General features: G+C 33.6%; 2 protein-coding genes across 2 annotated transcripts; one reads left to right on the top strand and one right to left on the bottom strand.

The window, feature by feature from the left end:
• Nucleotides 1-6,634: 6,634 nt before the first annotated feature.
• Nucleotides 6,635-8,059, top strand: mRpS18B (mitochondrial ribosomal protein S18B). The gene is made up of 2 exons (XM_028177671.2): nucleotides 6,635-7,201; nucleotides 7,841-8,059. Exons 1-2 carry the CDS (start codon nucleotides 6,794-6,796, stop codon nucleotides 8,000-8,002), a joined length of 570 nt encoding a protein of 189 aa, XP_028033472.1. The 5' UTR covers nucleotides 6,635-6,793; the 3' UTR covers nucleotides 8,003-8,059.
• Nucleotides 8,060-8,089: 30 nt separating this feature from the next.
• Nucleotides 8,090-12,402, bottom strand: LOC114245522 (suppressor APC domain-containing protein 2). The gene is made up of 3 exons (XM_028177709.2): nucleotides 11,032-12,402; nucleotides 9,855-10,070; nucleotides 8,090-9,618 (listed from the first exon to the last, which is right to left on the bottom strand). Exons 1-3 carry the CDS (start codon nucleotides 12,001-12,003, stop codon nucleotides 9,505-9,507), a joined length of 1,302 nt encoding a protein of 433 aa, XP_028033510.2. The 5' UTR covers nucleotides 12,004-12,402; the 3' UTR covers nucleotides 8,090-9,504.
• Between the last annotated feature and the right edge of the window lie 1,763 nt (nucleotides 12,403-14,165).

Here is a 14,165-nt window from a genome sequence, read left to right on the forward strand (position 1 = left end):
CCGTTGCATCGCTAGTTACGAATGCACCGAACGTCTTATCCTTTAGGCCACGACGACTTCAAAATTTAATTATACTGTTTTTAGTTTCTGCAAAAATGTACAAATTTTGATTAATGGAACAAAAATGAAAGACCTTTGGGCTTAAAAATAGTGGAATTATCAGTAATTCACTACCATTTCACTAACATACCTACTGTGTAGAGAAAACGGACCTTCGACCTTGTATTACAGAAGACTCAATTGGAAAAGCCACATTAATTTGCATTTCTGACAGGAAAAAACGGTACTGTAAACAGTAAATACCAATTAATCTCTAAAATAATGGTTATTTAGAACGTTATTACTGGAACGTGAGGTGACATGTATTTCTATCAATTTATTGCCATTTGCGTGGTTTCTCTACGCGTAGTAATAGTAGGGAATTAATTGTTATGTAATTTTCAAAAAGCATAAGGGTCGAAAAAGTAATCTAAATTATTATGCTATTAATTAGACACGATATCTCGGGTTTTTCCCAAAAGTCCATTAAATATTTTATCTCATTTAAAACGTCACTTTTTTTTTTTCATTTCATTTAATTCTTTAATCAATAGTATTTTATTCCGGCTTTAATGTTGGGTGCCCGACTGGCATGAGACTCTCGGGTTGTCAGTCCCGGTATCCGCCGGGGACGCGTATTTGTCGCTTCAAAGTCTGGCGCGCGCACTAATTGGGGGTGCGATAGATGATGACAGATGCGCGGGTGCGGGTAGCGTGGGTGGGTCGTCGCGGCACGGACCCGAGTCACAATCCCTTTGGCTACTGTTGCCCCGCGAAACGGAACGCTGCGTTACACGGCCTATTTTACTTTTCATACAACTGGACTTATAGGATTCTTTTCTTTTGCTTCTTCTCTACGTGTATTTACGACGACATTAATACATTTATTGTCTATGAAATCTAATTTAAAAAATAGAACCCTATACCTGAGAAAAAGCGCGGGAACCTCGGATAAGGCGGGAGTTTTTTGGCTTTTAAATTTTTTAATTTAATTAATAGGGAAAGATTAGTGAAGTATTGTATTAATTAATATAATTATTGTATATATTTTATTTATTAGTATACGTTTTCATCTTTGGCGACTCCCTGGTAAGTTGTTTAACATCTTCCTATGAACGAGCCGCCTGATCCTGGGGGCACTGGCCCTCAGGACGTAGCATTTAATATGATTTTGAGTACTGAAAGTGACATGGACACAGATGGTTCAGTAATATCCAGTAATAGTCGCAAACGACGAGTAATAAAACAATCGAAAATCTGTAAGCACTGTAATAAAAAAAGAAAGAAGAAAAGTCATAACAATTTAGATGATGCAAATGGAGATAAGAACTCAGACTGTCTCTGCAACGGTATTAAGTCTTTAATCGCTCATAATAAGATTCCTGAACAAATATCAGAAAAAAGTGCTGATATTAATAATGTTTCAATTCCTCCTCGCCCGCCTCAAGTAAGCAGATTATTTTATGAGTCTTCGGATATTTCACCTTATCTTATCCATGTTCAGAAAAATCAAACCGCTCTCAATGATGGCACCACTCTTCATCCAGTCTCTTTTGGGAAATTTCTAAAAAAATATAATTTTTTCAATATTATCAACGGAAGTGTTAAAAAAATAGGAAGAAACCGGATCACACTGTCTTTCTCTAATTATTTAGATGCTAATGCGTTTATAAAAAATGATTTATTAGGAAAAAATAATTATAAAGCGTTTATTCCATCTTTTCATTTAACGAGAATAGGACTAGTTCGTGGGGTTCCCATTGAGTGGTCACCAGATGAGATTAAAGAAAATATAAGTGTACCAGTAGGATGTGGGGAGGTTATTAAAGCTAGAAGATTAAATTATAAAAGTACAATAGAGGGCAAGACTGTCTGGAAGCCATCACAGTCTTTAGTTATTACATTCGATGGACAGGTATTACCAAAAAGAATATTTGTTTGTTACAACGCTCTAACTGTAGACTTATATACATTCCCGACTATTCAGTGCTACAATTGCTGTCGCTTTGGACATACCAAAGTACAGTGTAGGTCCAAACCACAGTGCTACAGGTGTGGCCATAATCATAGCGGAGAGTCTTGTAATGTAGAAGAAGAGCATATATCATGTTGTTTATGCAAGGGGAGTCATATGGCCACAAGTAAATCTTGTCCAGAGTTTTTAAGACAAAAACAAATAAAGTTATCAATGGCCCAAAAATGCATTTCATACGCAGAAGCATCTAAACTGCACCCGACCAGTTCAAGGTCATATGCAGATATATTAATTTCAGATCCCATCCCTACACAGTCTCATACTTTCAATAATAATATAGACATACAAAGATCTCCTACTCATCATACTCAAAATTCTTATAAGAAAACATTTTTTCTTAAACCACGCAACATACCTCAAAAGCCATTAACAAAAACATATGATAAAGCAGCACACGATGCTATCATAAAAGATCCCCACATTCAATCCGCAAATGGTTGTGCATTCACCTCGAAAGAGGACGAAACTCTGTCAATTTCAGATTTAATTATTAAGTTATTATCTTACCTATTCTCATATAAAAATTCACCATCCTTACCGAACAACGCTGCTATTCTATTGAATTTACTAAATCAAATTAATAATAATAATCAAAATAACTATGGACAAGGTACACAAAATACTACAGTGGAACTGTAGAAGTGTGAATAGTAAAAAAAGTGATTTAATATATCTTATAAATAAATATGATCCATATATTATAGCTCTTTCAGAAACATGGCTTAAGCCAAATTCTTTTTTTAGGATTTCTGGCTATACTTGTATTAGAGATGATCAATGCACTGGTTACAAAGGAACTGCAATTCTCATTAAAAATCCCCTCCCATATGTTACTTACTCTCTCCCATCTCATTCAAATGATTTTTCTACTACTGCTATCATTTCTAATAATATTTGCTTAATTTCTATATATATACCCTATCCTACTTCAGATATTATGTCTAGCATTGATAGTATTATAGATAATATTCCAAAACCATTCATAATTTTGGGCGACTTAAATTCTCATCATCCCTCTTGGGGCTGTTCTTTAAATAAAAATTATGGAGAAACTCTTTTAGATATAATCGATAAACACAATCTTTGTATTTTGAATACTGGTGTCCCAACAAGACGAACAAAACCTGAACAAAATATAAGTGCAATAGATCTTTCTATTTGCACTTCCAGTCTAGCACTTAAGTTATCCTGGGAAACTCTTCCTTCAACATATGGAAGTGATCATTTCCCTATATTAATTTCATCACCCTCTATACTTCCTATACCTAATAGGCCAAAATCAACATTGAAATACAGAACTAATAATGGTGATTGGAAAGGTTTTAAATATTTAGCTGAACAAAAAATAAATTTATTGAAAGATATACAACGGGGTAATGAACAGGTTGCTTCAATAGCTCTGACAGAAGCATTAACAGAAGCAGCAGATCAGGTGTTTCCTTTTAAACACAACAACCTAAAAGGAATACCATCACCACCGTGGTGGGATAATGAGTGCAGTATTGCTATTAAAAAAAGAAAAGATGCAGAAAAACAGTATAGTACCTCAATGACCAATGAAAATTATTTAAATCTCATTAATATTTCTAAAGAAACAAAAAAATTGTTAAGAAAAAAAAAATTGGATGGATGGAAAAACTTCTGTCTATCCATAGACCCTAATACTAAAAGTCATACAGTTTGGAACAATATAAAACGGTTTAGATCAGCTATAGCAAATCCCACAAATAAATATATTCCCCTTTCTTTATCAGAACAGTTCCTTGACAATCTCGCACCTCCTTATGTACCAGAACAAATGAATTTATCTAGCTGCATTGATATTCATGATAACATGCATGAAAACCTAAATGAACCATTTTCTCTCTTGGAATTAAAAGCTGTGCTATCTAGGCTTAAAGACTCTACACCTGGACAAGATAGCATACCATACTCTTTTCTAGTCAATTTGTCAGATATATCACTGGTATATTATTTAAATCTGATCAACTCCATTGTACTTTCTGGTAATATTCCCATAGAATGGAAAACTCAGTTAATCTTACCAATACTGAAACCTGGTAAGCCTTCATCAGACGCATCATCATATCGGGCTATTATTTTATCTTCAGTCTTTGGAAAGATTGCTGAGAATTTAATTAAGAATAGATTAGAGTGGTTTGTTGAAAGTAATAATTTATTATCCCCCAATCAGTATGGTTTTCGAAAAGGAAAGGGCACTTTAGATAACTTATCAATCTTTATTACTGATATTCGTCTATCTTTTTCAGATAATAAAGTTATTACAGCAGCTTTTCTAGATATATCATCAGCATACGATAAAGTCATTATACTTCACAGAAAAATGGTCCAATTAAAAGTTCCAAAATTATTAACAAATTTCATAATTAAATTATTTTCTGAAAGAAATATTAAATTAAACATAGATGTAGTGGAATCTAACAAAATACAAAGAACAACCTGGAGAGGATTACCTCAAGGTTCTGTACTCAGCCCACTTTTGTATAACATTTATACTGCAGATCTGGAAACAGCTCTTGGTAGTACAGTCAAAGTGCTTCAGTACGCCGATGACCTATTAATATATTCTGCAAGCACTGCAGCTAAAGATGCAGCTTCCCATTTAAATATGGCACTAAAGTCACTTAAAAATTGGCTAGATAAAAATGGATTTGAAATATCTATCTCCAAAAGCTCTGTAGTTCTGTTCTCGCGCATGCGAATTCCTCCTAATTTCGATGTTAATTTTGAGGGATTACCTATACCTATAAAAAACCAAGTTAAATTTTTAGGACTCATATTGGATGAGAAGTTGACAGGTTTGCCACACTGTGAGTTCATAATAAATAAGTGTGAGAAACTTTTAAATATTATCAGGTGTTTGACAGGCGTCTGGTGGGGTGCCCATCCCTATAATTTAAAAATATTATATAATGCTATAATAAGAATTGTCATAGATTACGCATCATTTCTTTTAGAACCCGGTTATAAGGCGGGCTTTAAAAAATTAGATAATATTCAATCTAAAGCACTCAGAATTATTACTGGTGCAATGAAATCAAGTCCCATAAATGCTCTGCAAGTAGAATGCACAGATCCTCCCTTAAATCTTAGACGTCAGTATCTAGCAGATAAATTTTTCTTTCGTTGTTTACAATTTTCGCAACATCCACTTATAAATAAAATTCAATTGCTTAATGAAAAGGTTAAAAAATCAAAATATTGGTCCAATAAACGTAGTCCGTGCATAGTACTAAGTTACCAAAAGTACCTTTTGATAAATGCACCAACACATAGAACCAAGGTATTTCCTCTTTTCGACAGTGTATTCAATGCTCTAATCCAACCACCAGAAGTAGTAACAACCCTTAACATTACAAAAAATCACCCATATGCAAAATCGATATTTAAATTTAATACAGACACCAACTGGAGAAATTGGAATTATATATATAGTGATGCATCTAAACTGACACGTTTAGGATGCGTTGGGATAGGCGTATATCATGAACAATATGAAATAGTTCAGAAAATCAAACTTCCCCCAGATACATCAGTATTTACTGGAGAATGCTTTGGCCTCTTAAGAGCGGTGGAGTACATACTCCTGATGAGATTAAAAGAAACAGTAATATTTGCTGATTCTCTAAGTGCTTTACAAGCTATTGAAAAATGCCCATTTAATTCAAAACAACAATATCCAGTTATCATTAAAATAAGAAATTTATTATTAAAATGCCGAGGTTTAAATTTATCTGTTGTATTTGCCTGGATTCCTAGTCATTCAGGTATTAAAGGAAATGAAAAAGCTGATCTTCTTGCTAAAGAGGCGGTGAATTGTGGAGATATAGTACCTTACACCAATTTTTGCCATGATCTAGCTAATATACCTAAGAGAAGCCTATATGAGGATTGGAATAAACTATGGTCGGAAAGCCAAAAGACAAAAGGCAAATATTATTCAGAGCTAGTACCTAATATTAGGCGTAAACCATGGTTCTTTAAAATAAAAATAAGTAAATTGTGTTGTAGTATAATAATTAGGATGAGACTGGGGCATCATTGTACACCTGTCCACCTTGCTAAGCTTAAAATTATAGACTCTGACGCCTGTTCTTGTGATACTGGTGTGGGGGATTTGAATCATATATTTTTTACCTGCCCTCTATATGACAGATCTTCTTTTTTGAGCAGTTTAATTTTCCTCAAAATACCATTTCCTACCTCTGTTAAATGTTTACTTTATGATGAAAAGCAAAATGTTTATAAATTATTATCCAAATTTATAATTGAAAATAATATTAAAATTTAATAAAAATATATTCTATTCATACATGATTTAGTTTAATAATTTCATTATATATTCCATAATAAAAATATATTCTATTTATACATGATTTAGTTTAATAATTTATATATATATATATATATTCCATATTTTCCTTTACTTCCTAATCCTCTTTCCAAATTTCCTTTACCTAATTCTTACAATTTTATCATGCTTTGGTTCCCGAGTTTTATTACTGTCAGTGGCTAAATACATCAATATGTAAAAGCCAAAAAGAAGGAAAAAAAAAAAACCCTATACCTACCTACCTACAATATTTAATCCCTTATTTATAATTCACTGTTCAAAAAAAATTTACAGATGAAGTAATAAAGAAGGAAATGAGTTTAAAATAAGTCAACATTAAGACATAGTTTCTGAAATTGAAGAAAATGGCACTGTTCAGTGTGCTTCGTTTGAGGTTAAATAAAACTCTACCTGATTTAAGATCATCTGTTCGATTCTATTGTTCATCAACAGATAATGGACCCAATGAATCCGATGAGCAACCAGCGGTTGATCCTACTAAGGACAGGACCAAAGTTATTCCAGTCGAACAAAGTCTAAGATATTTGGCAAGTAAAGCGTATATGCATACCTACGGTGAAAATCCAGTGTGGCTATTATATCGGCGTAATCATAAAGGTGGTATACCTCCTAGAAAAACAAGGAAATCTTGTGTTAGAAACGGGATGATTTCAACAGGAAATCCTTGTCCTATTTGTAGAGATGAATATCTGGTACTAGATCACAGAAACACTAAGTTACTTCAACAATTCATTTCAAATTATACTGGACAGGTAAATACCTAATAAAATTAATAACATGTCCTAAATGTATAGTATTATCTAGTTAAATTTGTGGATCATAATGAAGACTATGAGAATAAAAACATAAGTATTAAATGGCTGACCTGAATTTGATAACTAGATATAGATTTACAATGCTACAAGTGTTTTTTTTATTGCTTAGATGGATGGACAAGCTCACAGCCCACCTGGTGTTAAGTGGTTATTGGAGCCCATAGACATCTACAATGTAAATGCTGCCGCCCACTGAAATACAAGTTCTAAGCTCTCAGTATACTTACAACGGCTGCCCCACCCTTCAAACCAAAATGCATTACTGCTGTTAGAGCTTTTTGTGCGCTCACATAGACAGCCATCACCCATATAATTAAATAATAGTCTGAAGTGTGCCATTCTATATAATTGATACTTAGACCTTGTGTCTCAAGGTGGATTACCATATTCAAATTGTGTTCTAGTAACCACCTAAAAACAGGAGGGCCTTGAGTGGGTTTACTTATCTAAGCAATATATAGAAAAATTGATAAAGTAAGCAATCAAATTCTAAATTTTAAATTTTTTGGTTGGGTTGTTTTGTCAGAATGAAATAAGTGGCTGTTGCAAAATAAACATTTGTTTTTATGATTACAGATTTTACAACCTTCAAAGACAGGCTTATGCCAGAAAAAACACAAAGAACTCTTGGTTGCTATTGAAAGAGCTTGGGACCAAGGTTTGCTTACATATGATGTACCATTCAGAGTATATGATTATTCAGTTTATAACAAAAGTACTGCATCCCACCAGAATTGATGTAATTAGAATAGTACTGTTTGAGTTTTGAGTAGTAATAAACGGACAGCATCCTAACACATGTGTATTTTTGTAAAACAAATATGATTCACAAATCAATAAATATTTTATTAAGAATTTAATACATTAGAAGTATGTTATTATGGCTATTATCACACAATTGCATCATAAATACAATATTAAAGTATTGAAATAACATTTAAAAAAAACCTTAAATGGCACATATATTTTATCTTTCTATAACTTTTTTTTTTTTGCTCTAGATAAGCTCGCTATTTTGGGTTCATCTGGTATTGAGGATTTATTGGAATCCATAGATATCACCAGTGAATGCTATTGCACCATGAGATCTGAAATGAATCTCAATTATGTAATAAATCTCATTTTTCAAGTGTGTTTAGAAAATTCTACAATGGAGGTAGAAAATCATTAGGTCTATTAATTCTTAGATATTTCTTTATTTCCATAGTAGACTAAAAGATAAATATTAATAAATGTTTGATTTGTGTATTAAAATACCTAACACCATAAAAAAAGTTTGCGTAAGAGAATATTATGTAAATACTAATTACCATCCTATAAAATGGAAGATCTAGAAGCAATTACCATTGAAAATATTTAAACAGTAATTTTAATCAAACTATTATCCATTATGTATTAAGAATTGTTTCAGAACAAACATAATTTTTTTTTAGAAATTGGTAGATATTTTTAAATTAAAATTTATCAATTTAATACCACCTTACTGTCCACAATGGGCACACAATTGTGTATTTAACGTAAGACTGTCACCCTCCATAAAATAAAAGGGTGTGCAAATGTATTACAAATATAAACAAACTGGTTTCTACCTACAATATATGGCTACGACAGATCTTTTACTGTGGATCTTTTAAGTAAACATTGATTAGTACATTATTTTACATAAGAGATTTGAATGTATTATCTATGGTCTTTTTGTGTTGTATTAAGGTCTGATTCGTTTGAATTTTCATCATTGTGTGGAGTGTGAACTTACTTAAACATTACTAAATGTCAGTAACACAAAAACGACTAATTGTACGAAATACTATAAATAATAATAATCACAATCGGCTAGGGCTACTAGCTTCGGGTTGTCAATATGAACTTTGCGACTTACGGTATACGCATATAGTTTAAAGCTCATAGCACAACAATATCGCACACCATACATTGTTATGGACACGTTTCCACTGTACTGTACTATATATTATTGACTAAGTATAGGCTGCTATGCTGTGTGGCACTATAGTGTAGCGTAGTCTGAAAGCAGCATTATGTGCTCGCATAATATTGATTTTGAAATGACTTTAATTGTAATGATTTTTGAAAATGCTATAAAGAGAATTCAAGAATTATTAAAAGTCAAGACTTATTAATTGATTAATGATTAACAAAATAAATTTTAAGTTGAAAATAATCGTATTGTATGTAATAACAACAGAGCTGAACTGTGTTATATGATTCCATCCTATTGTGTTTTACGTAAAATTGTCAATAATTTTACTTCTATTTCTTTGTAGCAAAAGTTCTCGAATGAGTGCAGACTTTTCTCGTTCCAAAACTGATATTCTTTCATTCTTCTTATTCACTTCCTAGAAAAAAACACGATTTTAATTTGATAAATAAGTTAAATTTACTATTGAATATGAAGAAAACATGGGGGGGGGGGGTTGGATAATGATGAATGAACCATTGCATGCAATTATTATTTTCTCAACTAAAATTATTTTATTTTTATCTTATGGTGTATTACAACGAAATTAATTACTATCCATATTTTAATTTCGTGGGATGTGAGTAGATATGTCTTTATCAAATTTCTTCTAACCTCTGCTAACATACGATTTTGGGATCTGAGTACTGCAGCATTATTCGACGTGACGTGAGTCCCGGAGAGGGACGAAGCTGGCAAAGCCAAATTCATATGCAGAGAGAGAGGACCGTGTCTCCAGCCTGCCGCTAACGCTCCTAATTGTCGATTTAATTCCAAAACCCTTGCGCGCAGTAGTTCCAGCCGCTCTTGGTGTGCTTCACTCCAAGGCTCCTGTGTGTATGTTGAACTTAATGAAAATAAACATAATACAAATGAAATTAATTTCGTAGACCTAAAATTTGTATTATTTTGCAGGTCACAAGATTTAATAATAATTTATTGACTTTTGGGGTTTGTACAGCATGATTCCAACTAAACAAACCAATGTGAATTGAAATCATTAAAGAAATAAAAAATATCTGCAATAGTTGAAAAATATATACTTTCAGAGACGGACGACGTCAGTGTTTTTCACACGAACAGATTGACTTTTCTTAAGGAAAACTGTTTTTTTTTTCCTACCTAAGCTAAGAGCCTTGAGAGGCTATATCAGCGTAGCCTTACCTAGTAGGTGAGCTCACGGGGCTCAACCCTGACGACGTTGCTAACACGAACCCTAGCAAGAGCCGTGCTTCGCAGAATCTACCACCGGATCGGAAACGCGACCCACTGAGAAGATCCGGCGAGAAACTCAGTGGGCTGTATCTGAAGGTTAATTTACTCGTCGAGCCCTTCGTCGCAAGCGACGGGTTCGACGAGAACGATGACCGGTGAAAACTGAAATAATCATGAGCGTCATCCTTGGCTATTTTCCTAATCACTTAGCTCCCTTAAATAAGTACCAAAAGTACATGTTTCAGTTCCGCATGGATTAGTACCCCGATCCTGGTTTCTTGTGATGCGAATTCATACATTCCAGATTACCACCACCCTACCTATTCCTGCCGTGAAACAATAATGCGTTTCGGTTTGAAGGGTGGGGCAGCCGTTGTAACTATACTTGAGACCTTAGAACTTAAATCTCAAGATGAGTGGCGCATTTACATTGTGGATGTCTATGGGCTCCAGTAACCACTTAACACCAGGTGGGTTGTGAGCTAGTCCACCCATCTAAGCAATAAAAAATAATTTATTAATTTAATAAACGAGTTGTCACAATATTACTGCAAGTAAAGATTTTACTATCACCCACCACATAAGCACCCATTCTGCCAGCGTAACGCATTTTCTCTTGAACTTCTGTCAATTGTTTTAAATACCATTCCCGTGCTTCTTCGATCGCAGATAGCCCTTGTAATAAAATATCCTTTTCTTGTTCAATTTGTTTCATTCGTTTAAGAAGATTGTAATCAACACCATTGTGTAGGGTGTGCCGACGCGGTTCTCTACGTCGCGTTGGCCTTCGCAATTGAATTTGTGTTTCATTAGATGATCGTCCATCTCCCAGTTCCCGACTTTGATCCTCAACTGCGCGAGATATTTCATCAAAATCTAATTTATTTGTTGTTGTTTGTTCAGTTTCAAATTCATTTTCTATCTCGGTCTTATATGATCTAATTGTATCTTTTCTGTCTGCAATTTGGTTTTGAATTCTTGGAGGTTTTGGGGGGCCAAAAGGTCTTAAGCCATGATCGTGTTTCCCATTGGGTGCATGATGTCTAGAGTCTTGTATTATTGTTTCTTTTCGTGTCAATAATTGAACCATGCTGTTAGCATCTTTATACTGTGACATAGTCTCTGCATTTTTCATAACATTCCAACTTCTATGTAAGTTAACCTCATCGTCTTCTAATAAATTTGTCGAAGAAGGCTGTGATTGAGTATTTATTGCCATTACTAAATCAGAGTTTTTTATGTCTGCTTCATGCTGATCCACTTTACTAGTTGTATTGTCGACTTGATTACGTAGAAGGCAAATTTTTAAACCCGTACAAAACCTGTCGAATGTTAATAGTCCATCATGAGAAGCAACTTTTTGTAAACTTTCAATTACACCTCGAGGAAGTCCTTTCGTGCGATCATCACGCCAGCGGTTTTCAATGTCTGTTAGTTTAACATAACCCGTGTGTTTATCATCCATTATATCAAACAATGTTCTCATAGCTGCTACAAACTGCTTTGGTAAAGACTCCATATTATCTATAATAAATGTATTATAAAGCATTCCATATAGGGTACGACCTCTAATTATTACTCACAACACTAAAGAACACAGAAAATTCTAAAACAGGCGTATTATTCTCAAACCACAAGCAACATCTTGATTAAAAGAAATATAGATTTTATAAAGATTTTTTTTTTATCCTGAGTACGAATTAAATGTGGCCCGTTTTGTAAACGGTTATTATGTGACCGGTACAGCGATAGACTGGTTTGTGATAGTGGGAGGGAATTCGCAAGACACTACGAGTGTGAGCAAGAAAACTGGTCAAACCGCATTCGGACATCGTCGAGCAGGTAGGTAAATTCCTGTTGCGCAGACTAAATTAACGAAGCGGATTTTTTTAAATAATAGTTGCCAAAAGTTTTGTAAGTAATAAAAAACTAACATAGGTAATATTCAATTGCCATAAAACCCATATCACCATTTACTGTAATACATTTTGTATGTCTATAAATTGTTTTCTATTCTATCAGTTGGGTATTAATTAATATTATGCACATGTCCACAAAGCGCAGCGTTACGTGTCGCTGTTACCGTTTACGCATAATTGACATTCCCAATTTCTATGTAAATTTAACATCATTAAAAATTATTTTTTTAGTTGCGTGGGTGTATAGAACATAGAAAATACAGTTATGTATATGTACATAGGTATATAACTATAGTAGTTGAAAAAGCTCACTTTATGTTAACAATAATGCCATCTAGTGAATGTCTAAGGTAAATTGAAAAATTGTTTTTGAATGTGTGAGCATACTGACACTTCAAAAGCTGTATGATAGATGTCACCTATTTAATAAATTTTGAAAAGTTAATTATTACAAACCGATGGAGCCAAGCCATAGATAATAGTGAACACTTAATAATTAAGAAGCAAAGCTCGGTAACACAAGTGTGTCATCGTTCTCGTCGAACCCGTCGCTTGCGACGAAGGGCTCGACGAGTAAATTAACCCTCAGACACAGCCCACTGAGCTTCTCGCCGCGCCGGATCTTCTCAGTGGGTCGCGTTTCCGATCCGGTGGTAGATTCTGCGAAGCACGGCTCTTGCTAGATAAAACTTTGAATAAGAAGAATTACCAAAGGAATCAGAAGTAAATTTATTAAATTTTCAGCAGTAGAACTTCTCTCGCACCAGTTACAAAACATTAGATTTTAATCTTTGATAAATTTTGATTCAGGCATCTGTCAAATAAATTGATTTATCTACACGCATACGCCACAAACCTAAAGGCACTTCCCGTTAATATGTCATGTATGATCTGATGAATCATGAAAGTTAGCAAGACTAAAAGGTCAGGAGCTAAAAAGGAGAAATAAATGTAAAGATTTTTCATCTGAAAACAAATTATTTTAATTTAACATTTAACACTGCCATCAAATAAGACAAATTTGAAAGGAATATCAATTTTTTTTAAATTACAGTTCACAAAATTTCCGAACAATCAGTAAATATACGAAAGTGTGGCCGTCTATCTAATGTCATTTTCAAATTACTAGGTATAAGGTTTTAGTCAATGAAGTAGGAAACCTATGGAAATGAAACGTCAACCAAAATTTCGTGCCACTGTGACGTCATCTGGCCACAAAACATGGCGGCTTTAGTGCTGTACAAAAGATTTCAATGATTTCAATTTTATCGATAAACGTTCTTGGCTCATTTTATTTTAAATATTGTTGAGTATTATTTATTTATAGAATTTATACTTTAATGGGAAGTAAGTAGGTATATTGTTATGTGCAAATATGATATGATTTAGATGGGTGAAATCTAAGACAAGTTCGTCCTTCGAATTTGCCAAGTAAACGATATGATGATTTTTAAAAGTTGCTACACTGATTTTATAAAGTTGTCGTTTGTCGCAAAACATAAAGATATGGCGTAGTTCAAAGCCATCAGCCCATTTCTAGCATGCTAAATGTTATCGTATTTTGAGTACGTGTTTTTCTTAGACTATAACAATCTATTTTAATTGTTTTGCTGACTCTAAAGTCCATAACATACTACCGCAGCGCACCCCAAGGAAGGTGCGCCGCACCATTTGAATCACTTTCGCTTGAGAGTGATTCAAATTTTAAACTTATCAAGGGACCGCGTGAATAAAAAACACCTACAGAACATTTATTCATTAATTACAAACGTCATTCCTTGTGACATCCTCT

Source organism: Bombyx mandarina, chromosome 04 (assembly GCF_030267445.1).
Source record: "Bombyx mandarina strain Sakado chromosome 04, ASM3026744v2".
Lineage (NCBI taxonomy): Eukaryota > Metazoa > Arthropoda > Insecta > Lepidoptera > Bombycidae > Bombyx > Bombyx mandarina.

What these genes read in the sequence shown, in the direction of transcription:
- mRpS18B (XM_028177671.2), top strand. Translation starts at nt 6,794, where the DNA reads ATGGCACTGTTCAGTGTGCTTCGTTTGAGGTTAAATAAAACTCTACCT. An exon ending in TTTCAAATTATACTGGACAG is followed by an intron (nt 7,202 to 7,840) that starts GTAAATACCTAA and finishes TTATGATTACAG; the next exon opens with ATTTTACAACCTTCAAAGAC.
- LOC114245522 (XM_028177709.2), bottom strand. Translation starts at nt 12,003, where the DNA reads ATGCTTTATAATACATTTATTATAGATAATATGGAGTCTTTACCAAAG. An exon ending in GCAGAATGGGTGCTTATGTG is followed by an intron (nt 10,071 to 11,031) that starts GTGGGTGATAGT and finishes ACATACACACAG; the next exon opens with GAGCCTTGGAGTGAAGCACA. An exon ending in AAAATCGTATGTTAGCAGAG is followed by an intron (nt 9,619 to 9,854) that starts GTTAGAAGAAAT and finishes GTTTTTTTCTAG; the next exon opens with GAAGTGAATAAGAAGAATGA.